Below are 25,859 nucleotides of genomic sequence, written 5' to 3' on the forward strand. Positions count from 1 at the left end.
ACAAAACAACCTCCAAAATGCAGCATTTGCATAGAACCTGGTATGTGCAGACTTAGACTTAAGCTTTAATGCTGAGATGGGTATAACAGCCTGCTTTCTTCACGTCTTATGGAAAATCTGTACAGAGTGTGGATGGTGGCCAGCCAGGTAATGGAGGAGCAGCAGGAGGCTGCCCGAAGCCCATCATGCCAGTTTCCCCTAACGAGCCTGCCCTTGATCCCAGTGAGGAGGAGCTGTTTGTAGACTCTGAGTCCAAGGTGAGACTGCCTGGAGGTCTGTGCCAGGAGCAGAGCCCAGACCTTAGGCTGTTGACATTAGGGTGTCGAACATTTTAACAAACCTAAATCACAGCTTGCATCTGGATTCTCCACTGTGCCTAAAACCTTGGCATAGCTTGCCAACCAATTTCTGTTGTGATTATCTTTGATACAGTGACAGCATGCTGTTTTTATTACTCTGCTGTGCCCAAATACACCATTTTAACAGCATCAACCTGCTATAGGAATTTTTTTTCCCTTGTTACATCTTGTCAGCCATCTAGCGGCAGATGCTCCCAGTAGTTTAAGATGATGTTTGCCTCCTTTTCTTCTTTCAGGTATAAAGCTGTACAAGTTTGTATGCTCATCTCATTAAGGATTTTTGCACTGGTGATTATATCAAGTTACAAACATAATGGTTTTCTGATTTGTTTTTCTAAAGGAGCTTGTGAAGCTCTGAGCAGCACTACTTGCTGTACAAATCAGTTCAGTTTGAAGCTGGGTATTTTTGAGTGGAAATTATAATGCAGACAAACCATTATTCATGGTCTGGTCAATGTTAGGTAGGTGTAATTCCTACACAGGAATTATAGCACAGCAGGTATCTACTTGAAACACTAAACACATACCACTGTCTTTTGATTGCTGATGAGCGCTTCTAGAACTTGTGGTTGTAGGGGCACAAAAGCATGTGTTTGTTTCAGGTCAGATATTTCCCAGTCTAGACTCTTCATCCTGCTGTAGCTTAATTTTAGTCCCTCAATTGCTTCAAGATACTGCATTTCCTTGGGTGACATGGTCTAGTGTAAAGTCCTTTCTATGTGATTCTATGATTTAAGGGGCATGTGACCAATCTACCATAGTAGTGAAAAGTTTACATTTCCTGAGAAGCATCCTTTCGGGGAGGAGAGCTGTATAAATTAGCTTATATATAAGATAATATGATAAGCTACATCCTATGTAGCTTATCTTTTTCTACGTTTATTTTCTTCTTCTAGAGCTTGCATCCCCCTTTCAAGAGGAAGGTGCCCGAATGGTTTGAGACTTCAGCAGCGCCAGTTCTACCTGGCATCGAGACCAAGAAAAACAAAAAAGACACCAGAAAAGGGATTTTTAGTTGAATAGAGAAATTAAGATGGATGTTTTGCTGTTATTAAGAGTACTTTATGAGTATTTTTTCTATGAATGCTCCTTCGTGTTTTGCTTTACATTGCTACTGTTGCTCGGCGGGTGCGGAGCGAGGAATTACCCCGGAAATACGTTTCACTGTGTGAAATTTGCTGTTATTAAAGGAATAAACAATTCTCCACGTCTCTGTGTTGGGGAGGGATCGATGTGGGCAGGGCCGTGCGTTGCTGCGGTAACGGCGCACCCACTTCCGGGGCGGGAGCTGGGGCAGAGGCTGCCGGGAAGACGGCATGGCCCAATAGCGGTGTGCGGCCTGGGCCTGGTGGGGTGGTGGCGGTGGCCGAGGTGAGGGGCAGGGGGGAAAAGGGGACTGGACTGCACCGTGCTGGGGAAAAGGGGTTGGTTGGTTGGTGGGTGGGTGGGTGGGTGGGTGGGGGAGGGAAGGAGGAAGAAAGAGAGATGAACGGAATCCCAGTCGGTGGGTCTGGGAAGCTGCTGCTTTACTGACAAAAGTTTCTCCTCCCGTCGCTGGCTCTGAGGTTCGCTGTTTGCGCCCGGGGCCCTAGAGGCTGACGGTTGGTCCCGGCGTCTGGTGCCGCTCGGTGCTGGGCCAGTAGTGAGCGTCGCCGGCCGTTCTGCACACCGGTGCGGGCTTAAGGCTGGTTTAAACTAAATCACTTTCTCCACCTTCGGTCGTTCTTGGGGTTAAGGCGCTGTTCTGACCCCTGAAATCCCCAGTCGCATCAGTTTGTTAAAAGTCCACGCACAGGCAGAGAAAGTTGCAAACCATAAACAAACACCTTCACCAGCAGCTCTCAAGCGTCCAATTGACTCTAATACCGACTTCTTACCTTTTCTCTCCTGCTCCTCCTGACAGAATTATGGACCCGACCTTATTGAGAGAGCGAGAGCTGTTCAAAAAGCGTGCCCTCTCCACACCGGTCGTAGAGAAACGTCCAGCGCCATCTTCAGATTCCTCTTCCTCAAAAAAGAAGAAAGCTAAGGTAGAACAAAGTGGCTCCTCAAGCTCGAAACAAAACACAGGTGGGTGAGACTCTCAAGGTGCTGCTTGGTATTTTCCACTGTCAGCCTCTAAGCTGTGGCCTGTTTGGTTTAATTAGTCTGTCTGTGAATTGAGAGTGGCTGTTGTCATTCTTTCCCTTAAAGTATCACTTTTTGTTAAGAAATTCACTTGTGCAATGGTGAAAAAAACACTTTGGCTGCCACATATATCAAGCCAGGCCTTGTCCTGTGACATTTGCTCCTCTCTATTGGAAGAGTCTCTATTACCAGAATACTATTTCATGTGAAGCTGAGTATGTGAGTTTCTGTGCTTGCTGAGCCCACAGGACAAGCACTGACAGTGCTCTTGCTTTTTTCCTCTCCTCTTTAGAATGCACTTAATTTTGTTAACTGTAACTCATCTGTCCATCCCCAAGATGGGTTTTGCAGTTTAAATCGTGTCTGGTGAGCATGTCTTGATAGCAGTCATTCGTGTTTGACCTGGTTGTCAACACCAGGTCAACTTCTGCAGTTTTCTGGCTTCTTTGACGGGGAGTTACGTCGTTTCACTGGGATGGTGGGGCTGATCTCTTGGTCTCAAATAAGCAGTTAATAAAGCAGTAGCAAAATAGTGGAAAAAAATTAAGGTTGCATCACCTGGAGCAGCAGGGAGAGGATTGGTGTACATGCAGCAGCATGCTCTGTGTTTGCTTTAATTGTGCAAGACATGTAATTTTGGGGGCCCTTTTCAGTTTTCTGAAAATACTGACAATTCTTGGATGCACTGTAAAGCTCAAATCCAATGTCAGGAGGTACTCAAACGTGATATACTCTACTATGCAAACTCACTGTGTGCTCATGTTTTGAATACCATGTGTGGCTTTCTTCTAAAAAAGAAGAGATAGAGCTAAAAACAACAGAAAAATGTCAAGAACAGTGGGAGGAGTGGAGCATCTTCTTTCACAGGGGAAGAGTGGGGAGTTTGAGTGTGTATCTCCAGCTTCTCAGAGCACTAAATAAAGTTATCAGATGGTTTAAAAGAAACCAAGGGATTCCAGGTTTCCATTGGTCCGTTTGCCACACTCTCCAAAGAAAATAAAATTATATGTGGAATATCCTAAACTGCATGTCTTGAGTGAGAGCAGTTGGCTGGGAAGGAGGGATGGGGAGGCAGGAAGAGGGCCAGTGGTGCAAATGTGAGTTTGATCCAGAGGATTTAAGTGAGTATGTGGCCCAGTGGCAGAGGAGATAATAAGCGTGTTGTTTCTTTTCTGTGGTTTTGTGGGCTGGGTGTTTCTTGAAGGGCTTTTGCAGCTGTCAGGTGATTAGCTTGCACAAATAGGAATGTGTGGCTGGGAGGAAGTATGCCTTATCTTTTACACTGCTGGCTCCATTCCAGACAGCATCGGAAGGCTTTCAGGGTTTCTAGAATACTTTTATGCAGAATGAGTTCAGCTTCCTTTCATTTCCCCCTGGGGAATATTTACTAATGACTGCAGAAACAGCAAAGGTAGACTGAAATCATGGAGAGCAAAACAGACACAAACTTTCTTCCTCCTGCTCTAGGAATTGGCTAAGAGCAAGCGTTCGCTCTGGCAAGTGACTGAACTTGTTGAGCAGCACAAGTTACTGAGGCTGCACCCTACCTGGGCCATGATTTTTTATTTTTTTTCCCTAAAATGCTGCAGAGACAAATTTCTTTCTCTCAAAAAACAGTCTTTATTTGTTGAGTGTGTCAGGATATGCATTTGTCAGAGATGGGTCCTGAGGAGGTGTAGTAAAATCCTGATGTTGCAGAACCCCTGTCCCACTTCTCCTCACCCCCAGAGAAATTAAAATTGAGATGATCAGTCCTAATTTTGTTGCAGAATGACCATAAAGATGATAAACAATGTCACAGTGATTACATATTGGCATTGCTAGTCCCTGGGTGCTAGTGCCTGCAGGTTCTCTCTTCTGTGAATTTATGACTTGGAGAGCCTGCCCCTGTCACTTTTTGGGACAGGAGAGGAATTGAGATCACACTATTCTTCAAATGACTGCATGGCTAAATCTGGACTGTGTGTGAAGATTTCGTGTAAGCTGTCTAGTGAGAATAGTTGAATATAGTTATTATTCAAGCAAGTTATTTGAAAAAATATAAAACTGCCTTGCTTTCTCAGTTCAGAACAGAAACTGGAAAATATATGAAATAGATCATATCTGTTATTTTATTAATGAATAGTAATTTGTGGCTAAGGTCTTAGTCTTTTTCTGAAGATCTTTCCTTTGATGGTCTTAGCCACGGTAACAAAGAGGCAAAATCTCCAGGAGTTGTTTCATGACTTACTCTACATGTGGGCAGGAATCATCTTGAGGCTCTAGGGTTCTGTGTCCTTTTTAACTTGTGCATACATCCAGCCCCCTTTATAGATCCATGAAATAACTAGCTGGAATGAGTCCCAAGATTTTTCATTGCATGTGCTTCTCAGGAAGGTGGAGGACCACAAAGCCAGCATAGAGGGGCTTTCTGGGTTGTTTCCTGCACACTACGTTCTTGTGTGCAGTGATGATGAGTGTTTTGCAGAAACGCTGCAGGTGGCCAGCAGTCCTCTTGCCATTTGGAGCTTTTGCTTGGAGGAAGAAGAGGCATGGTAATTTACCTAGTGCATCCCAATGGCTACGTTTGCCTCTTGGGCAGGACACAGGTTTTTCAGGGCTGATGCTGTCAAATACAGCAGAAGGCAGTGAGTGTACCTGACAATTAAAGATGTTCTCACTACTAATGTTATCTTCATCAGTTGTCTTGGTGTGAATCCCAACTTGTCTTGAACCTGAGCCATCAGCTTCTTCTGTTAATTGTGCTTATATAGTTTGATTTTTAGCTGAAAGCATTCTCTGCACATGGTACTGACAGAGGTTTGCTATAGCAAGCGTATCTGAGATGAACAGTTGCAGTGGTAGTTGTATCATTTTGTGACTGCAGAAGGGAGATTGCTTCTCCAGATGAATCACTGGACTGGCCCTGCTGCTTATTAGTGGCCTGAGTATCTTGTGACTCCATCTCACCAACCAGGAAGAGCACAACTCGGATTAGCAAGTCTTTTTGTTCTGTGCAGGTCTTCTGGCGTTTCATGCTGAGCCTGGTGGAGGGAGTTTATATATATTTCAATTTTTTAAAAAAGCTAATAGGTACTGACCATAGCACAAAGGTATTTCTGACATGGACAGACTGTGAAATCACTGTTGTAGCTTACTTATCTGTTTGGCCGTTAGGTGGGTTTTGTTTCCCTGATGACAGGAATATTATTTGAGTTTAAATATCTTGTCCCATGCATAGCTTTGGTCTGGGACATTTCTCACTGGTTTCTGCTTCTCTATGGGTTCAGTAGTGTGAAAGACTTACCAGGCCTTACGGGTGGCCATGCTCTTGGATGCTGTTGTTGTGGTCATAATTTGTAACTGCAGAACTTTCATGGTTTAAAAACTATAGATGCATCTACAGAAGAAAAATAATCTAGTGAGCTGGAGTTGTGAGTGTTAAGTGCTCAGTTTGTGAGAAAGGTGTGAGTGCGAATGTTCTGGGCAGGCTGGTGAAGCAAGCTAAGATTCTCTTGAGCAAAATGAAGTCTGTTCTTGCTATGCATCCATCCTGCCATCTCTAAAGCAAGGCTTATCCTGGTGTGGCCTCCTTTGCAAAGCATGTTGATACCTAAAAGCTGTGTGGAGGTGAAATTACTGTTATTGGTATGGCAGGTCTGTGACATGTCTGCTTGTGTTCCTTGGTCAGTTCCAGTTCAGCTTTGAAAAGTTAAGCTAGGGATGGTAAGTCCAGCATGTCTGACTCACTTCAGTGTTGTACCATAGAGTACCATAGAGGCAGCAGCCTCGGGGCAGAAAAATGTCCCTGTTTCTTCTAGACCAACAGTGGTATGCTTTTGTGGAAATAGCTAGAAGTTCTTAAGGTAGTGTGTTAATTATGTATTGATACCCAGAAGTTGTTAAACAGGTTGAACAGGAAGTAAGGGGAGAGCAGTTCTGTGAAACTGGAGGAAGAGAGGGAGAAGGCATCAAGTTGTACCACAGGGCTTTAGAAGAGACCATTTTAGGGGATATGTATCAAGTTGGCTTACTTTTCCTCCCACCACCCTCTCTTCTAGAAGCAAGAAACCCATAATAAGAGCTGTCAAAGGCAAGGATTCACACAAGCCTCTCCTTTTCCATCTTTGTGTGGTTGACCTCAGTGGAAGGACACTGTTGTGTCTGCACTACCTGTGGTCAGATTGCTGAGCGTGTTTGTAAATATTTTCTCCAGTTAAGCAACATATTTTTATACATGTTAGGCAACATTTGTTCATTTGGGTAGACAAAGATCTAGACTAGTAACTCCATATAAACAACAAAAGTTCATTTGGAAACAAAAATCTTTCCTTCCCCCATAACATTGCAAAAGATCATCCTCCTGCTAAGGACTTGAAAAGCCTTTGCCTATTCAAGTTCGTCTCCAGACATAAAATTGTAGCTGTTGCTGTTCAGTCCAAAAGGGAGAAAAAAAAAAAGAAAAAAAGCATGTGACTTGCTCAGTCATGTCAGTCATGAGGCTTCATTCAAGTGAATTCATGAGGCGTTCTTCAAGTGCTGATGCTCAGTCCTTCCTACACCACCTCTGTTTCATGCTTTCTGAACCTGTTCAACATTGCTCTAACAGGATTGGGTTCGTTCTCCAAGTCTTTCACAGTTTTATTTTTCACGCAGCAGCAACAGTCTAGCAGTTCATAGAGGAAAGCCAACACCACCAGAGATACTACAGTAAAGATGAATATGATCAGAATAATAAAGCAGGCAGTGTTCCAGTTATCATGGAAAGGGTAGATCTTTTGCACTTGGAAGTCCAGATACTGGGAAATGGATGTAGTCTCGTTCCAGTGAGTGGTGTTGAGGGTTGCCATTCTTGAAGAGTTGCCTGAGCGTGCTCACTATCACCAATTTAGGGGCTGCAACAGAAAAAACAAAGCTGTTGAGGACTCTACTGGTCAACAACGTGCTGTGATTTTTATCTTAAACTGTAGAAACTTATGCTCAGACTAAGTACTCGCACTTCCTACCGATGTGGTTCGTTGCATGCTCATCTTTGTTAACAAAAACATCACACTTCAAGTGTACAACTTTGTGATTAGTCTGGAACATATATTTCAGTGGCGTCTGATCCATGCATGCGTCAAGTAATCTAAATTACTCTGGAATGAGAGAGCTTTGCTTTTTTATTTCAGGTACATGCAAAGACTAAAAAGGTTACATGATTATTTTCAAGGTACCCTGTGGTTTTAATGGCCTGTCCATTGTTAGGCTTGAAGTTGGTACTTGCATGTCATCCTTAGAGGATTAGGAGATCTCTGTGCCACTCTCCCACACCTGAGCAATGTGAAGAACTTAATAGATGCTAATGTCATTGGAGCTTGCTTATTTGGGGAGGGGTTTCTTCTGTTTGGGAGAAAGAAATAAATTGCTCTTTAAAAAAAAAAAAAGCAACACATTAACTATTTTGGAAGATGTTTCCAAAGAATAGAACTAACTTTTGGTAGGTCTAGTACCAGATTAACAATCCTGGTTCCTTAAAACTCATTCTCTTAAATTGCCTCTTAGCACAGATTTGTTAACCCTGTGAAACTCTTGATTTCAGAAGGCCAGATTTCCTGACACATTCATTCCCTTTCTCTGTTGAGTAGTTTGTGCTTGAGAAATCCAGCTGCCCAAATGGCACTGAGCACGTGTAGAAATCTTGGCCTGTTCGTGGTGCTGTGGTCAGCATATACATACACATACACAACAAGGAAGACCCAGCCCTTTCTAGGGAGTTCTGATTTATTTTCAATGGCATTCTCTGCTTGACTGGTAGGAAAAGAATGTCGTATTTGCGTCAGTACTGTCCATTTGTACCCAGCAGAAGAAAAGACTGCTTTTGTGGAATGGGGGAGACATGAAACAAGTTGGCTCTAGCAAATCTGCCTTTGGCACAAATGGATGGCTGTGGAGATGTGCTGTTTGGGGAAGGCCTTTGCTGAAAAGTGTGAAAGTAGGCTGTGCCTCAGTAACGTCTCTAGTACAAAACTAGAGCAAAAAAGCAGTTTTGTCTGTCTCTGAATTTCTCTGTGAATTATGGATAATTCACAGGCAGATGAGGTGTTTGGCAGTAACATCTTTACAGTTACGCATCTCGTTTTCCCTTGCTTTCCTTCTTTCCCTGTCTTTGCCTCCCAAAACTGAGCAAAATTATGGTATTTCTCATATATAGTCTAATAACAGCTGTCCAAGGAACCATAGAATTGTCATAGAACGGTTTGGGTTGGAAGGGACCTTAAAGCTCATCCAGTTCCTACCCCTGCTGTGGGCAGGGACACCTTCCACTAGAGCAGGTTGCTCCAAGCCCTGACCACCCTGGCCTCAAACACTGCCAGGAATGGGGCAGCCACAGCTTCTCTGGGCAACGTGTGCCAGGGCCTCACCACCCTCACAGGGCCTCACCACCCTTCCTAAGATCTCATCTCAGTCTCCCCTTTGTCAGGTTAAACCCACCCCCCTTGTCCAAAGCCACTCTCCACGTTTCTTGCAGGCACCCTTCAGATACTTGGAAGCTGCTTTAAGGTTTCCCTGGAGACTTCTCCAGGCTGAACAAGCCCAGCTTTCTCAGCCTGTCTTCAGAGCAGAGGTACTTCAGGCCTCGCATCATCTCCATGGCCTCCTCTGGACTTGCTCCAAGAGTACCATGTCCCTCTTGTGTTGCTGCCCCAGAGCTGGACACAAGGCTGCCGGGGTGGGGGGGGGGGGGGTGTAGCTCAGCAGAGCACAGTAGAGGGGCAGAATCCCCTCCCTTGACCTGCTGCTCACGCTCTGGGGATGCAGCCCAGCACACAGGGGTTTTCTGTGCTGAAGTCCACACTGAAGCTGGGTCATGATGAGCTTCTCATTGACCAGTACCCCTAAGTCCTTCTCCTCAGTGCTGCTCTCAATTGATTCTCTGCCAAGCTTGTATTTGTGCTTGGGATTGCCCTGACTCACATGCAGGACCTTGCACTTGACCTTATTGAACCACAACAAGGAAAGAGCCACAGTAATGTCTAGTTACCTGTCATAGTATACTGTAGGACATCGTAATAACACTTTGAAACCTTCAGGCAATTTAAAACTGAGTGTGGGAGAAGATTGAGCCAGATTTCAGTATTCCCTTGAGGAAATAGCAAGGAGTTTTTAGTGGTGAGCAGCACTGATGGGCCAGCCTGTGCCCTTCATGTAAGCCTGTCAGTGAGCACATGCCAGCTAAGGGGGAGCTTGCACAATGGACTTTTGTTTGCTGGGGTACCCCCGAAAATGTGGGATTATAGAAGGGGAAGACAGAGAAAAGGTGGTAACTGCAGAAACCTGGAGTCTTATTTCCATGCCTCAATGGAAGATTGTTTTGAACATCAAGCAAAAAGTGAAAACCTACCTGAGTTCATTACGAAATGGTCTTGGCTATACCCATATTTAGTTTGATTTCATTCAGTAATCAAAACTACAGAACAAAGGGGTACTGCTGATGTTTTGTTAATTTAACTGTGCTCACAGGTAATACTTTAACCTTGTATATCCCAGAAATAATTCTGCTATCAACCTGTTTAGAGAGTGAAAACTACAAAATGCCTGAATAACTGGGAAGGGACAAAGGCAAAGTGTGATGGTGTCCGTGAAAACAGATTATTTAAAGCAGTCTCGTTATTTTTGTCTCATTAGGAAAAAAAAAAAAGGTATTGTGAAAACCAGCATGATGCCACCAAACCAGCTTGTGATTTATGTCTTTTATTTTTTTTCTGTTTAAATGTTATACATGCCAAGGAAGTTGTGAATGCTTCATCCCTGGCAGTGTTCAAGGCCAGGCTGTACGGAGTCTTGGGTGATATGGTCTACTGTGAGGTGGCCCTGCCCATGGAGGGGGGCTGGAACTAGATGATCTTAAGGTCCTTTCCAACCCTAATCATTCTATGATTCTACATTTTGATCCTGCCTGTAATGGATTTAAATTGAAATTCCACTTTGTTGGGAAGATACATGGCACTAGCATTTGATATAGCCATTTATCAGAGCAGTTGCAATAACTTTTTCTTCTGTTAAATCTGTAGCCGAATACACAAATCTGTTACTGAGTACACGAAGTATGACTGAGATGGATGGGATTGATTAAACTGCTGTTTGTTTTTTTTTGTTCTTAAACAAAAGTTTACAGAGCAAATCCAAGCTAAAAATACTCATGAGCTGAGTCAGGCTCTGGCTTTGAGAACGTGGTTTGGTTTGGTCACGGTCTAGGAAAGCAGCTCAGCTGGCCTCTTCTATGGTGCTAAAAGTCAGAAGGGTTTTTGAAGGGATAGTCTGGAGGCTTGTTTGAAAATTGGGGGGTGAGGGGAGGAGCTGAGTAAAAGGATTTAGTCTCTTTTGAGGGGTAGTTAAAGCAAGGAGGACTGAAATGCATCTTTAAATTGCAAGAAAATATCCTCAGGAAAGAAAGGAGTTTTGTTTTGAGCTTCACCAGACTTTTTAAGACCCTCTGTGTAAACACTAGGCACAAAAATGAACTGTTTTTGCTGCTGAGAAACTGAGTACTGCAAAAAGAGGATTACGATCTGGGGCTGCTGGAGAGACTGGGCATGTTCCCTTTGCCCACCACAGCTCCTCCACCAAGGAGGTAGCTCTGTTCCTGAGAGGAGAGGAGAATCTTCAGTATGGCATGGCTCCCTGTTGCTCAGCTGCCAGCCCCCTCCCCAGCCACCATTAGGGCAGTGGTTTGCACAGCATAGAGCATATCATCTTTACACAAGGAGGTGGAATTTAATACCCATGCTGGAGGCGGTTTGTGCTTCTCGAGGCTGATGTTCTCCTTGATTTGAGCAAGGCAAGGCAGATAAATATCAGCTGCTCATTTCTGTAAATTATTAAAATACAAGACTGAAGTAGCTGTTGCTGAGCCTTCAAAATTAGCATGACACTAGCAAGATTAGCATCTTTGAAAGCTGTCAAAAATGGTCTGCTTTCATGCAGTTTTACTTACTTTACCGTTGCACAATTTAATTCATATTGTAAGCCAGTCTGATTTGAATACAGTTCAGCTATTGTGTGTATTCAGAATGCAGCGAGTTAAATATTTAATGGATTGGTTTCTGTAATAGCTACATCAGGCTTTAATTTTAAAGGTATCGTCGTCTCTAGGCACTGCAGAGCAGCAGCTTTATTTGAAATCATATTTGTGGAGCAGAGGGAAATGACTGGCAAAAAATCATTTCAATGCAGTACTGAGGAAGTCTTGTTTAACAAATCACTGAAGAGACATCTTGGGGTAATACCATTTAACAAATCTCAGATGGAGTCTCACCTGCCTGTTTGTCTTGTATCGATCACTGCTTCAGTATTTACAAGGATAATAATATTCAATGGGAATTTTTTACCCGAATGCACCACATTTCTATAATAGGTTTCTAGCGTATCCATGAACATAGAGGGGGGTTAGGAGCTTAATTTGTATGGTTTATGGAATACCCACTTAGGAGATACACTTCTTAAATGTCGGGTTGAGCTGTCTTTGTTTTAAGGAAAATCCTCACGCTGTCATTTCAGTACAAACATACAGAATCAATTACAGGGAATGTGAGACTGCAGGCAGCAAGCTACCTCCCCAGTAAGCACGAAACCCATTTTGTCTGCTGAATCGTGGTTTGGTGTATGAGCTTTTCTGTGAGTGGTCATCAGTTTTCCATTAGTGCACAGATGGTGAAAGTGCTTGTCTGATAGTGCAAGGCAAGCTCCTCTGCCTTCAGTGGAATAAAATCCTGCTAAACCTAGAGAAAAACATTCTGCTTCTAAAAAGCTTTTTACAGGCTTGTAGTTTACAGGCATATTTTCTTTCAGTAATCAAGGTAAACCTAAGACAATGTTATAAAATGATCCACACCTACCTCTTGTCTGAGAGGATGCTGGAAGAGCGCTGTTCTGGTCCCTTTTTTTAGTGCAGCCTATGGCACAGCTAAGATGGAGCTCTCCTACCATTGGCCAGAGCAAGATGCTGCTGACAACTTCCTTTCTGCTGGTTTACATCCAGCCCTCAACCCCAGGAGTAAATCATTCATAAATTTGACTCTTACTGGCTCGAATAGAAACAAACCCCTTCCTGCTCTCATTCTGGGGGATGCTCTTTGTGTGGGATGAGCTTTGTAAGGGCGCTGGGAGGTGATGGTGGCCATGCCCGGCTGTGCTTTTTGAGCAGCCATTAAACCCTGACGTTTTAAGTGTTAATATCCGCAGATTCCCAGCTTGGCCCTGGGGTTAGATTTACTTGTCAGGAGCCTTAGCCGGCTGTAGCCAGGCAGATTAAACAAGGTAATCTTCTGGATTCAATTGACAGAACAAATGCATGATAAGTCATCTTAACTCTTTGTTGTGCCTCTGAATGTGTTTCAGCACTTTAGACCTCTCATTATATATACGTTTTCTTACTTACAAAATGTCCTGTGTGGATGTTAATTTTTAACGATAAAAGGGAAGAATCCTGCAGGGGAAGATCCTTATAGGCTGTATTTTCAGCGGGAGCCAGCTTTGGTTTTCTCCCTTTTTCCATCTTAATTTAGTAATCACAATAAAACGTTCTGTTGTGGAGTTACACTGATTCTCCTATATTAATTTTAGAATTGTGCTATGTAAAGCCTCCAATATGATGTCATATAAAAGCTTCACAATTACTACTTGTTGAGTTTTTAATCTGAAGTTTATTCCTTCCACATTTTTACTTCAGTGTTTCTGAAGTGTTTTTTATTAAAATAGCACCAGTTTCCATGAAGTCTTCCCAATAATTATCCAAAATGGATTTGTTTGCAATGTGATTACATCCAACATTCCCACTCTGTAGTTGCCTTTTGCAGTGACTTTCAGATCAGCTTGAAAGGAGGCTGAGATGCAGTGGGACAGACATGAAAAAAATTCACCCAAAGCATACTGACTTTGGGAAATTAATTGGGAGTTTCTTGGAAATTGGGAGTTTCGTGTAAAGAACTTGTCAAGAAAATCCAAGTTTAAGCACAGAGAAGGTAGCAGATTTTCTCCAAACCTGCCTCTTACTCGGTGGAGGCGATGGGTCTGTCAAACATTTTAGGTGCATTTTCTAAAATATAATGATTTTTTATTTTCTTGTTTCTTTTCTTGACCAATGCAAACCTCTGAGACCTTATACTGCTTCTTGTCACCATTCTCATCCACATTCGGCAGAGACAAGACTCAGCTCTGCTCAGCACCTGCTGCAACCTCTCCCTCCATTACTGCCCTAACTTTAATTGTTCTTTTCTCTCCCTCAACTGATTCTTCCACAGAAATAACCAGAGCTTGCTATCTCTGATAACACCTACTGTCCTGTCAAGTGTGATTAGAAGTCACCAGTGGATTAAAAAATTTGTGTGGTGACATAGAGAAAATGTTCTTTTTCTCGAGTAGCTGAAATTCTGAGAAGCTGATACCGTTATGCTGGTAATGGGCCTGTGGCTTTTGATAGCAGTTTATGGATATTTCTGTTTAATGTGCTGTGCTAATAGCTAATGCTAATACAACAGTCATTAACAACCCTGCAGGAATTTTTGAAACAAACTTTACATGGTAGCAGACCTCACAGTACATTAAGCCAGAGTCAGAGGGGATTCTGAATTGTTATCCCAGTGGTGCAGCGCACCAACTTGTATAATTTTATATTTATTTTTTCATATAAATTTGCTACTAGAGCTGCATAAATAAATTAATGCGTAAGCCCAGCACAAGCACATCCAGCTGCTGAATACTTTTATGGAACAAGTGCAACCCTCTGCTCCTGTCCCAACAGCACAAAGCTATCAGTAGAGATAATGGCTGGGCAAAAATGCAGCACATTATTTCAGTGTGACTTAATGTAGCATAAATGATTATGGTTTGTTAAGCCACAGAATTAAACATGTACACTTACAGGAGTAATGCTGCAATGTCTTGCTGTTTTCTTGAAGGTCGTGTCCCAGTAACTTTATATTTATTCAGCTCTGCTGAGAAGTGTTCCAGAGTCATGTGTGTCGACAGGTACCTCTGTGGGTCTGGATCAGGACATGTGCTAGCACAGTCTTCTGAGGGTGGCTGCTCCTGCAACACACATTTGTTTTCCTAATTGTAATTCTGAAAGCTTGTGGAAGACTGAGAAAGAGATGGAAGGCAGAGCCAACAGGGTGTTGCAGGAAATACAATTTAATGATTTGTTTTCTCCTTTTGTAGATCACAGCAATGGATCATTCAACTTCAAGTCCTTTTCAGGAGGCTCTGGCTACAAGTTTGGAGTTCTTGCTAAAATAGTGAATTACATGAAGGTACAGACTTTTGCTGTAAAATTATAATGGTTTTAAATACTTCTTTATTTTTCTGTGGTAGCTGAAAGATGCTGTATATTTCAGCTCTAAAATCCTTTTATATCAAGAGTGAGAATATCAAGAAGCTGCTTGTTAAATTCAAAGTGCTGTCAGTAAACAGAATGGTCAGCATATTGTTCCATTACTGAAATCCTCATTATTCTGGGTCACTTAAAAACCAAGACAGGGAATGTTATTTGCAGCAGAAATAGGAACTGCAGCATGCTGTCAGCTTCTAGGATTAATGAGCTATTTATCAAAACAACGTGTAACTTGGTGCTTGACAGGTGACTTTGTCATCACTCTCAGCTGGTACTAATTTTTTTTATCTCATATTCTCAAAACCCCTAAACTGAGACTCAAATGCTGTGTGTACTGTATCTAGTCTGGTTTTGCAACGGTTGTTTTGTCATCACAGCATACCAGTTTTAGTTACTTTATACTGAGTCACTGAATAAAATAATTACAGAGCTCTAATAGATCCTGTTTACTTTTCCAGACGCGGCACCAGCGTGGTGACACACATCCATTAACCTTAGAAGAGATTTTGGATGAAACACAGCATTTAGATATTGGACTCAAACAGAAGCAATGGTTAATGAGTGAGGTAATGAAAACATGCATTTAGATTTTAATTAGAGATGAAGCACTATGAAAATAATGGATTATACACATTTATTTAGTGACAAGCTCTATACATAGTCTCCCCTTTAGGAAGCTACATTGATTCACATGTCTGTTATGTACCCTCTACTGTTGAAGTAACAGTGAAATGACTATTCTGACATTTTTAAGGACATGTTACAATTGTTACACAGCATATTTTACCTTACGTGAATTTTTTATTACTGATTTTACATAAAGAAGCTGGTTTTCTTAAGGACTTCCTTTATTAATGCAGAGAGCTCTTCTGATATCGAGGATTTTAAATTAACTAGAACAAAGGAGTATGGCAGCAAATTCATAGGCTTACAGTACATTCTTTGCCATCTACTGAAATGAAGAACTCTGATGTGAAATATGTCTGAAGTTGTGGGATAATAGATGTGCAAATTTCACTGCTGGAGTTCATTAGTCTCACTCCAGATGCTAGGTTTTGTTCCTACAGATTGACTATAATTTGCCACCATGTCGATCTTCGTGTTTCATTGATCTGAATATCTTAATGAAATTTCAAGATTAATAAATCACCAGAATAGCATATTTAGTATTTATACTTGATTCACATACCTAGTTTTGCTCATATCCTCATATATTTAATATCCTTGCAATAGAGCAGTAAAGTTTGTTGAGACACGAGGAAGAAGTCTCTGCATAATAAAACTAAGGTGGTTTTAACTAATACAGCCTGTAGCATTCCTTTGCTACCAGGACTAAAATTCTGGGTTACAGAAACCCCAGTGTTGGTTATGATGGAAGCTTGACTTTGCTGAAGTGTTTCAAAAGGTAGTTCCAGGTTCCTTCCATAATGAATATCAAGATGGAATGAAAAAGCTCCTCCTAACAAGTGTATATGAAATCATCCCTGAACTGTTACTGGATAAGAAAAGGTGAAAAAATACCCTGCAGTGCCAAAGTTAGTTATCTTCTCTGTTACAGGTGTTTTCTCCCTCCTTTCTTCTTTCTGTGTCTCTTCTCTTTCTCCTTTCAGGGTCAGGCTGGCATCTGCAGAAGAAACTGAGTTGCCCTCTATGAACTTGCATTGTGGTACTGGCCGCACAGCAAAACTGATTCAGCACATACCTGAAATGGTTTCAGTTGTCCATAAACAGCTAGTCAGTTTCACTCTGAACCTGGCATCAGAAAATCCTACTGTGCAGGAGGTCTGCTCTTCTCAGTTTCTTCTACAGCTGCTGGTGCCAGTTGACAGCAGTTGGGGAAGACTGAGTCCTGGTTTGTTTGTCCCAGGTTAATGACTTTCACATTGGTAACACCTGTATGACTTGAGCTTGATGAATAACCTCCAAGCTGGCAGCTGTAACATGTGGCTCGTGTGCTTTAGCTCCTCAAAAACAGGCAATTAATAAGTAGTACCATGCATTCTTTTTCGGGGTTTTAAATTTATGTCCCTATTACAGGCTCTAGTCAACAATCCAAAAATAGAAGTTGTAGATGGCAAGTATGCTTTCAAACCCAAGTACAACTTGAAGGATAAAAAGGCTCTGCTCAGGCTCTTGGACAAGCATGACCAGCGAGGGCTGGGAGGAATCCTTTTGGAAGATATCGAGGAAGGGCTACCCAATGCACAGAAAGCCATAAAGGTGAGTAGCTTGTGTCTGTGATGTAACGAACCGATTTCAGTTACCTCCTCAAAGGGGAGGTAGAGGCTAAGAGGAAATTTCCTCATGAGTTGTTTCTGTTCATTTCACAACTCAAAAGCTATTTCAGAAGATATAATATTGTAGCTTTTTCTGTATTTCATCCTTTACATTCAGATGTGGCCTGACCCCAGCACAGCTGTCAAAGGTCTTTCTCACAAAAGACTTCTTCATCTCCCACGTTCCAACTGCAGACATTTAGTTTTGCTTTTATACCTTAATCTCAGTCCTCTGTATCTCATCTTTGACTTATTAATATACATACCACCCATATCTGCTTTGGATGCTTTTTAATGCCAGTTACTTTGCTGCTTCTCTAGTTTGTTGTGCTTTTTGTAGCGCAACATCTGGGTCCATTGTTCAAGTTGGAATCCTTGGAAACAAAGTGATTTTTGTGCTGTTCTTTTGCATTTGTTTTCAAGGCTTTAGGGGACCAGATAATTTTTGTTAATCGCCCTGATAAGAAGAAAATTCTTTTCTACAATGACAAGAGCTGTCAGTTCAGTGTGGATGAAGGTGGGTGTTTGTTTACATTAATTTCCATGATAGTTGATTTGAATTAATCTCAAATACCTATGCATATAAGCAGTCTTCAGGTATTGCAGTTGTTTAGAGGTGGTAATGAGTAAGTATCCATCTGTCAGGAGGATAGTTTATGTTAACACAAGGCTAGCCAGACTAGCGAGTGACTTCAGGGGTAATATCCTCTGGTTTGTAGTGAATATATTGGAACATGGCACCAGGACTCCAACGACTATCTTCAAGTGCAGAAGAGACAGAAAAATCACTTTATATACACATCTTTCACTGTGTAAAAGGCAGCCAAAAACCCAAAAGAATGTCTTTGGGGTGCAAGTTTGTTTTGTTTTCCTTCCAATTTATTAATTGCGGGCCTTTTATTGGTGAATGCAACAAGAAGCTACACTTAAAGCAGAAGGAATGTGAGCAGAAGCCTGAGAAGTGGTAATTAACAGCTTGTAGGAGAGCACAGATGTGGGGTAGTGCTGCTGCCTAGAGCTGGAGTGGATTTGGGACTTCAGAAGTCCAGTACGTGTTTTCTGTCTCATAGTGGCAACATCCTCTGGTGCAATGTGCGCATTTGTGCACAGAAATTAATTACCCAAATTGGGGTATGTTTCAATAATGACATTTATGCCAACATCAGATGCCTGTAAAAACAGAAAGGAGAAGGCAGTCTGTGTTGGAAGATCTTATTTTGAATGACTAAATGGCACTGAACGCTTTCTGTTGTTAACAGTGTTCTTGTACCATGCCACATAAAGACATCTTATCATATAATGTCACATTATGGCTAGAAAGGGGAAGAATTTTGATAGAAACTTGAACTGCTCTAATTATGGGACCATAGGACAAAGCATAAAGATCTTTTTTTCTTTGAGTAACTCAGAATCCTTATTCTGAATAGAATTAAGCTACTGGAAATTGTATCATTAACTGTATAAATCCAGGGCTGTTCAGTACATTGTATATTTAGCACACCCAGCACTGATCTGTGTTTAGGAACAAGCAGTTCAGACTGTTTCTATGGAAGGGGGGAAAGGTTAAAAACGACTCTAAAACCCCTTGAAACAAAACGTTTAAGCCATTTGGCTAGATCTCCAGATGAGGGAAGGCATTTAAGGCTCTAGTGTTTGTAGTGAAGGCGTCACGAGTGTGCAGTTTGTAGTTCAAGGTAGCTTTGCTGTCTTTCATCCGCAGGTGGCAGCATGTTCCATCTAAGAAGAAAGTGATTTTTTTTTTATTATTATTCTGTTCCTGCTGGGTTTGGTTTTTCTTTTCATGCAGACGGTGATGCTTTGTTCTGAGAGAGGGCAAGAACGCTTTCTCTTTTTTGAATTTTGTGGTCAGCCTGCCTATGCCACAACCCTTAAATCATCCCTATGTGGGTTTACTCATTTACTGCAGCTGCAAAGGGTCCTTTTTCCAACTGAGTTATCCTGTGAGGAAGAAAACACATCCTTCCCAAGCAGTTTTGCTTCTGATACTTTCCAGAGCACCAGAAGCATGTCTCTTAGGGAGTCACTGGCAGAATTGTCTGCATACAGGATGAGTTGTGACACATTTCTGTGTTAGCGGTGCTATTTCAGCTCATTATCTCCAGTAACATTAAAACGAAGGTTTTATAAAACTGCAAAATAATCTTTGAAGTGTTGTCAGACTCTTTGATCTTAGGAGCTGATGACAGTTCAAAATACGTTTCTAGTTTAATGTTTATCCTTAGAAATAAGGGCTCTCTACTGCTTGGTGCATGATTTTCCCAGATGACACCCTCCAGTTTTGAACATATGTTGGCAGGGATTAGTATCCTCTAAGTCAGGGGTCCTTTCCCACTGCTGTCTGAGCTCCATCAGAAGAGAAAGAGGAGCTGCCAGGTTTATGTGGAGCTTGCTGTCTGAAATAGTGGGAGGAACTGCTTGCTGGCAGTGCCCACCTCTCCCCCAGCTACAGTTGTTTTGATGGCAGAACAAGCTTTTCTTTCTCCCCTTTTAAAAGTAAATCCCAATGTACTGCAGCAGCAGTGGTGCAGTACCTGTATATCATGATCTTAAGGGCAGCAGAGAAGGTTTTTGCAGTAAGGAATGGCTTTTGTTCTTCCTTTTATGTGATTAGGCAAGGAGGGTTCAGATTGCATGTGTTCCTTCTTGACTTCCTGACTAATTAATCTTCTGTCAGTAGTGGGTAGCTGAAAGTGTTTATAAAAGCCAGGGTAGATTTCAGGTGCTTCAGCCAAGTAAAGCGCTGCCTTTTTGTGCTGAGGCTCAGCACTTAGCATGTGAACCAGGCTTTCACCCCGTGCAGGCTGAATGCTGGAAGGCCAATCTGATTGCTTAACTGTTAGAGTTTGTATCTTTCACATCTGAATGTAATATATGAAGTGTTTTAATGCCTAGAAATTCAGGTACTTAATTATGCATGTTTTTAATTTTCTTCCTAAGCACCTTTGAGGAGGTTTAAAGGCTGGCTAAAGCATTTTAAATTTAACAATGTAAAAATGCTTGGGATCAGTGATGGCTTTGAATTCCAAGGTGAAGCAGGAGCAGCACAAACCTAACATGGAGCGCCTTTTCCTTCTGGCATAAATCTAGTACTGTGTTCCCTGGGACTGTTAGGAAGCAGGACTCCATCTTCCCCACTACTCAGTTATTTCTTCCCTTCTGCCCTGTTACTGTCAGTTCTTGTCCTGTGCTCAGATTCTAGCTCAGCTCAGGTGTGCTACAGCAGTTTATCTCCAGAAGCAATCCTAACCTTTTTGCCAGGAGTGGGTGAGGCAGTCAGAAGTGCAGGATAAGCCACACTGAATTCACCATGCAGTCATTTACCCATGACTTTGTTCCCCAAATGTAAGCATTTATAGAAAGGGAACATGTTAGAGTGTAATCACGTAGGGAGTGTCAGCACAAATTTGTTTTGTACATGAGGCACCTCTTGATGGAGTAAAGTTGAGGTAACTGTGCATTCTTACCCCTTGGGTATTGGAGAGAGAAGATGTTTGCAAAACCTTTGCTATGCAGCCCTCAGCTTTGTTATGCAGCCCTCAGCTTTGCTGTGTGTTACTGATAGTCAAAGCTCATTGTTTTAAGGCTGTGCATGCAGACATCCCCATGCTGGAGATGATAGCAAACATCTAAACTGGCTGTTCAGTCAGCTCATGGTCTCATTTCCTCCACTCGTTACTTGAAAGACCAGAAGTTAGCTATCCGGAGGAGCCAAAGGAGCAGCTTTTGAGTAGAGTTGATTCTGTCAAGCCTCTGAGTTAAAAACATTTCAGTGGTCAAATTGCAAGATACTGCATACAGGATTTGGTCATAGTCCAGGTAAGACATGGAGCACCTGCCTTAGGTACCTGGATCACAACTTTCTGCCTCCTCTGGGAGAGATCTGCATTGGCATCAGGACTTAAAGTTCTGCTGAAAATGCGTGTGTTTCCTTCAGGGTTTACAGCACCTGCATTGCTTTGGCCAGAAATTCTTCGGGAATTTTTCCCAGGGGGGACTTTTTTCTGGGCTCTGTCTTGTCATAGCAGCCCAGGTGGTTGGAGAAATTGACAGCTTGTCCAAATGCAGGCTACTGCAGTCAGGTGTAGCCGTACTGTCTTGAATGATGGGCAGGTTTTTTTCTTCTATAGCTATTATGCAATTGTTCTGGCTAATCTCCCAAATAATTTAGTGTTTCTGATAGAAGAGTATTTTGCTGTGCTTTTGGTGGTGTGAAGATCACCTAGCTGTTGACAGGACAGGGAGAAGGAAAATTGAATGTGCTCTCTAATCTAAATGGTTACATGCATTGCAGGAATGTGGGCATCTGAACCTGTTCTCTGTGCCTGGCTAAAGCAGGACAGCATGTGGTGAGCTTTCTGCTCCAGCAACCCCCTTCCCACTCCTCACAGCAATACTGAACTCCTTGTGCCTGTCCACAGAGACAAGAAGAACATTGTAAAAAAAGGATCTGGAATATTGAAACCATCTCTGAGAACTGCCTTCTGTCACTGTTGTCCACTCTTCAGACACATCAGCTCCCCACAGCATTTTTCTTTCCCTCTTCTCCCCTCTCCAGAGATAGGCCAGCCTGACACATCCTCCTATCTGGCCAACTGTAAGCACTGATCCTGCTCCAGAGGCAGTGTAGCACAGCGATCATGTCATTGAGCACCATTTCCTCCCCTCGGACCCTCTCATGAAGTGCTTTTTTAACAAGTGGTGACCCCATTTGCTTGGAGCCACACAGCCAGGGTGACAGCACTTCAGATTCTCCTCAAAGAAGTTGGAGAAATATCTCTTCTATCTTGGGTCAAGGGTTTGAATTTTGAGGTGTAGAAATAGCACAGCTACAAGCGTGGAAAGTGGTTTCTAGAGAGCTTTAGTTATTGCCAGCTTTTCTCATAGATTCTCCTGTTTCAGAGAGGGTATTGCAATAATTCAGATAGCATATTCCCAAGGTCTAAACCTTCGCTAGCTGATAGGGGCATGGTCATTGGAGACTTCTGAGTAACTCTGACAGGTAGTGCAGCAGTGCAGCCAGACAGCTGGTGTCTTTCTTCAGTTCTTGCATTTAGCTCAGTGTCTGGTGTTACACAGTCAGTTTTGTGATGAGATGATAGATGTATCTCCTTTTCTCTTTCAATGGCACCCTGAATGCAAACAGCTGATATGCACAGCTGTCAGAAGGGTGGCAGCTCTGTTACTTTGCCACCTTTATCCTGTGCTTTTAATCCTGGACCAGTCCTTTAACACAGAGTATTTTGGGGGGATGACTGTTTTGTTGTGACTTCCCCCCCCAACTTTCCTAGGCAGTAACACATTTTAATGCCCTACATGGAGCTTCAGCATGGGGAGAAGGTTTTTTTGCAGTTACCACAGTCAAAGCAACAGCGATGAAAGCAGCCTGATTTATGAAGGAATTTTTACATGGGAGTTGCAGAATACTGTAGAGTGACCCTGGTGGGGCCAATTAGTGGATTAAATTATCTGTGTGTAAAGTCCACTTTAGCGTTGTGGTTTTGATTCTTGGTGACTTAGATTCATATTTCTTGGCCAAGTTTAAAAGGTGAATGAGAAGATCTAATGATGGTTTAACCGCTGCATTACAAGAAATGCAAACTGCTGTGGTTAGATATTAACCATGATCTGCACTCCTGTGCATGTTGATCCTTGAAGAGCTGACCATTTATTTTCTGATGTTTAATTTTTCACTTCTGTTCCCCAGAAGAATGTAGACCAGTTTAACCTTAAGCACCTATCCTCAGCTTGCTTTTTTTTTTTTCTTCACTGAGACATATTTGTCCATGTATCATAAACTCTAATAAGGAGAAGTATCATCGGTCTTTGTAGCAGATCATCATGAGTAAAAGGACATTGTCATGTGAAAGTTCAGTTATCACTTTTCTCCTCTCCCATCACTTTGTGTTCAGATGCCTGTCATACATCTTGGGGGACTGACCTGCAGTTCTTCAGCTCCTACTGGAGTCATCAATGCAGAGCCAAAGGCAGAGCAGCACAGCTTTAAAGTATCTCTAACTGGGATCTGTTTAATAGTCATGCATTTATGTACTGATTTGTCTTTCCAAGCACCTCTGGGGGCTCAGCTTTTGTGTTGAGGACAGGGAGGGGGGATGACCAGAAAGAAAATAGCTTGAAAGAGCATATTCTGCTGAGTCAGGAGGATGTAATGGGAACCTTACACAGGCTGTTAAGTCTTGATCTGAGGGCTCATCCCTAAGGAATGTGAAGCTTTGATCACAGCACAGCCTTCTCCACCTGCTGCAACAGGATTAGGTGAGAGATGATGTGTGACGGCAAGCATTGCATTAAGTTATCTGAAAGCTGGTGGTCTCAATGATACTGCTGTGCTGTGCTGTATGAGAGTGTATGTGCCTGTATGAAAAATGGGCTGCACGCTACTTCCATGTAAGCAGAAGTGGTGTTTTGACAGGATTTGGTTCTCTTCAAAAACTCTGCATTACAAAAAATGAACATTGCTGTTCTTCACGGGCCAAATACCTTTCTTTTGTTTCCTGGAAAGCTTAAACAGCCCCTTACTGTTGGTAGTGGGAAGAAAAGAAAGACCCAAGACTTAAAGCACATTTTTCATAGAAAAACAAGAGGTATTAGGGAGGGAATTGGTCCAAGTACAGGAACCAAGTCTGTTACATATACCTTTTGTACAGTGTCATCTTGTTGCAGCGTGTCTAGAGCTGGTGTATCTGTGGCAGACCATCATTTCATTGCCTGCTGTGTAGGACAGCTTCTTAAGCTTGCAGAAGTTGTGGTTGTTTTGACAACTGTATACTAAATTTATCTGGAAATAAAGGGAAAAAATGTAGTCTTGCGTTTCTGTGTGTGCCTCGTGTTTTATTTATAGTTTGTTAGCCAAGCCTGCTGACAGGATATATCGAACTTACTGCCAGGGGAATGAAGGGAGGTAGGATTGTACCAGCCGCTGCCTGGAGAAAGCGTTCCAGAGGCTCTGTGGAACTTTACATGAGGCAGAAAGTGTGCAGGCAGGTGGCAGCTGCTCTAATTAAGACTTACTGTCTTCCTCCTTTTTTCCTGCTGCTGTGTCTTTTAAGATCTCTCTCTTTTTAACACCAGAGGAATGTTAGTAATTTATTATCCGTACAGCATGGTATGTATTACATTACAGTGATAAACAAGCATAAACCCACTGAAGCAAATGCCTTGAATCTTCAGTAAACTGGACTATGAGATGACAAGTCTCCCAAGACAATGGCAGCTGAAGATGTGTAAACGGAGTTTCCATTTATGGTTAGTTATTACTCTTCACCAAGATCTTTTGAACCAAGGCTTATAAAACACATTGACAGTCTACACAGCTACAGAGGTGCTAGGCAAAAAAAAAGAGACTCCATAGCAAATTCATGTTAAAAGCACATGTTGCCTATGAGTGCTCTCAATGAGGATATAAAACAAGGGTTTCTTTGGTGTTTCAGAGTTTCAGAAGCTGTGGAGGAGCATTCCTGTGGATTCTATGGATGAGGAGAAGATTGAAGAGTATCTGAAACGACAGGGTATTTCTTCCATGCAGGAAACTGGACCAAAGAAAATAGTAAGAGATACAAATTGCAAATCTTTCTAGGGGATTCCCGCTTCCTGAGCCACCAGTGTTAATTCTAAAAGATGATGATAAGCCTTTGCATAGATGCTTTGTGTAGCTCAGGGAAGTGTGACCAGTTTTAAGAAGTTGCAAATAACAATGCTGTAGCCAGCAGTCAGTGTTTTTACAGCTTGCTTGACCCAAGCAGCATCAAGGAGAGGGCAAATGCCAGAAATTTCTGAGCTCCAAAGTGGAAGCTTCTGTTTGAAACCGTGCAATACATTAGAACAGTTACTTTTCTGGGGGGAGAAGGGTTGGGGTTTTGTAACTTTTTCTTCTCTGCTAAATAGCTTTGATGTCCTGATGAGAACCCTCATGTAATACGCCTCCCACCACACACATGCTGTTCTCCAAGTTGGGTGCAATATGCTCCCAGTGTTTTACCGGGAGGCCAAAATGTCTGCAAGCTCTCAAAAAATGCTTTCTTCCTGACTTTAAGCAATTCATTTTCTAACATTTATTTCATGTGATTCATCATATTTTTTCTGCAGTTAGCTTTAAACTGTCCTTTCCCTTCTAAACAGGACATGTTCCTGGTTTCTGCTAGTCACTACACTAGAAGCTTTAATGCCTCTCACCATGTAGGCACTCCTGACTTCCTTATATGCTGAAGGTGTCTTTGAGCACATAATTGTGGATAGAATGATGGGTCATGTACCTGCTTCTGTAACTGCATGGGAGCATTTGGAAGCTTCACTTACAAAGGCCAGCTTTATTGCCGTGCGTGGGATACAGAGACTGCTCTGTCCGCATCTCCCTGCCTGGATTTGAGTTGAATGCTGTTGCTTCTTGCCAGAAAAAGAAAGCACCTTCCTTCAGGCAGGGCTCTTCACTGAAGTGATGACTAGCACAGCATCACACATCGGTCAGATGTTGCAGCTGGAGGACAGATCTTTTGACTGCTGTTTATTTCTTCTTGTAGGCTCCTATTCAGAGGAGGAAGAAACCCGCTTCTCAGAAGAAACGCCGGTTTAAGAGTCACAATGATCACTTGGCTGGAGTATTAAAAGATTACTCTGATGTCGTTCCTGGCAAACAGTGACCAGTTGAAATCTGGAGCAAACGTGCATTTTTAATATATCAGGATTTTGCCACTTGGGTTCAGTGTCTGCTTG

The 25,859-nt window shown here is 42.4% G+C and overlaps 3 protein-coding genes across 4 annotated transcripts in view; 2 read left to right on the forward strand and 1 right to left on the reverse strand.

Moving 5' to 3' along the window:
• The window catches only part of WRN (WRN RecQ like helicase), a 48,657-nt gene extending 47,238 nt beyond the window's left edge, over positions 1-1,419 (forward strand). The window contains exons 35-36 of the mRNA XM_061353618.1: positions 85-257; positions 1,256-1,419. Of these exons, the coding sequence (XP_061209602.1) occupies positions 85-257; positions 1,256-1,378 (296 nt within the window). The 3' untranslated portion in view covers positions 1,379-1,419. The remainder of the gene's footprint in view (positions 1-84; positions 258-1,255) is intronic.
• Positions 137-25,859, forward strand: GTF2E2 (general transcription factor IIE subunit 2). Of its 2 annotated transcripts, XM_061353734.1 has the most exons (8): positions 137-257; positions 2,263-2,429; positions 14,664-14,755; positions 15,294-15,401; positions 16,873-17,055; positions 17,535-17,628; positions 24,581-24,696; positions 25,667-25,859. In XM_061353734.1, the coding sequence occupies exons 2-8, from the start codon at positions 2,267-2,269 to the stop codon at positions 25,784-25,786; spliced, it is 876 nt and encodes a 291-aa protein (XP_061209718.1). In that variant the 5' UTR covers positions 137-257; positions 2,263-2,266; the 3' UTR covers positions 25,787-25,859. The 2 variants fall into 2 exon arrangements, with proteins under 2 accessions (XP_061209718.1, XP_061209719.1); XM_061353735.1 differs by lacking the exons at positions 137-257; positions 2,263-2,429 and adding an exon at positions 13,432-13,533.
• On the reverse strand, positions 4,583-13,406 carry SMIM18 (small integral membrane protein 18). The gene is made up of 2 exons (XM_061353750.1): positions 12,344-13,406; positions 4,583-7,360 (listed from the first exon to the last, which is right to left on the reverse strand). The coding sequence occupies exon 2, from the start codon at positions 7,313-7,315 to the stop codon at positions 7,022-7,024; it is 294 nt and encodes a 97-aa protein (XP_061209734.1). The 5' UTR covers positions 7,316-7,360; positions 12,344-13,406; the 3' UTR covers positions 4,583-7,021.

This window comes from Neopsephotus bourkii, unplaced genomic scaffold, assembly GCF_033783945.1.
Source record: "Neopsephotus bourkii isolate Nb327-2 ecotype Australia unplaced genomic scaffold, CSIRO-AGI_Nbou_v1 NB_690, whole genome shotgun sequence".
Taxonomy (NCBI): domain Eukaryota; kingdom Metazoa; phylum Chordata; class Aves; order Psittaciformes; family Psittacidae; genus Neopsephotus; species Neopsephotus bourkii.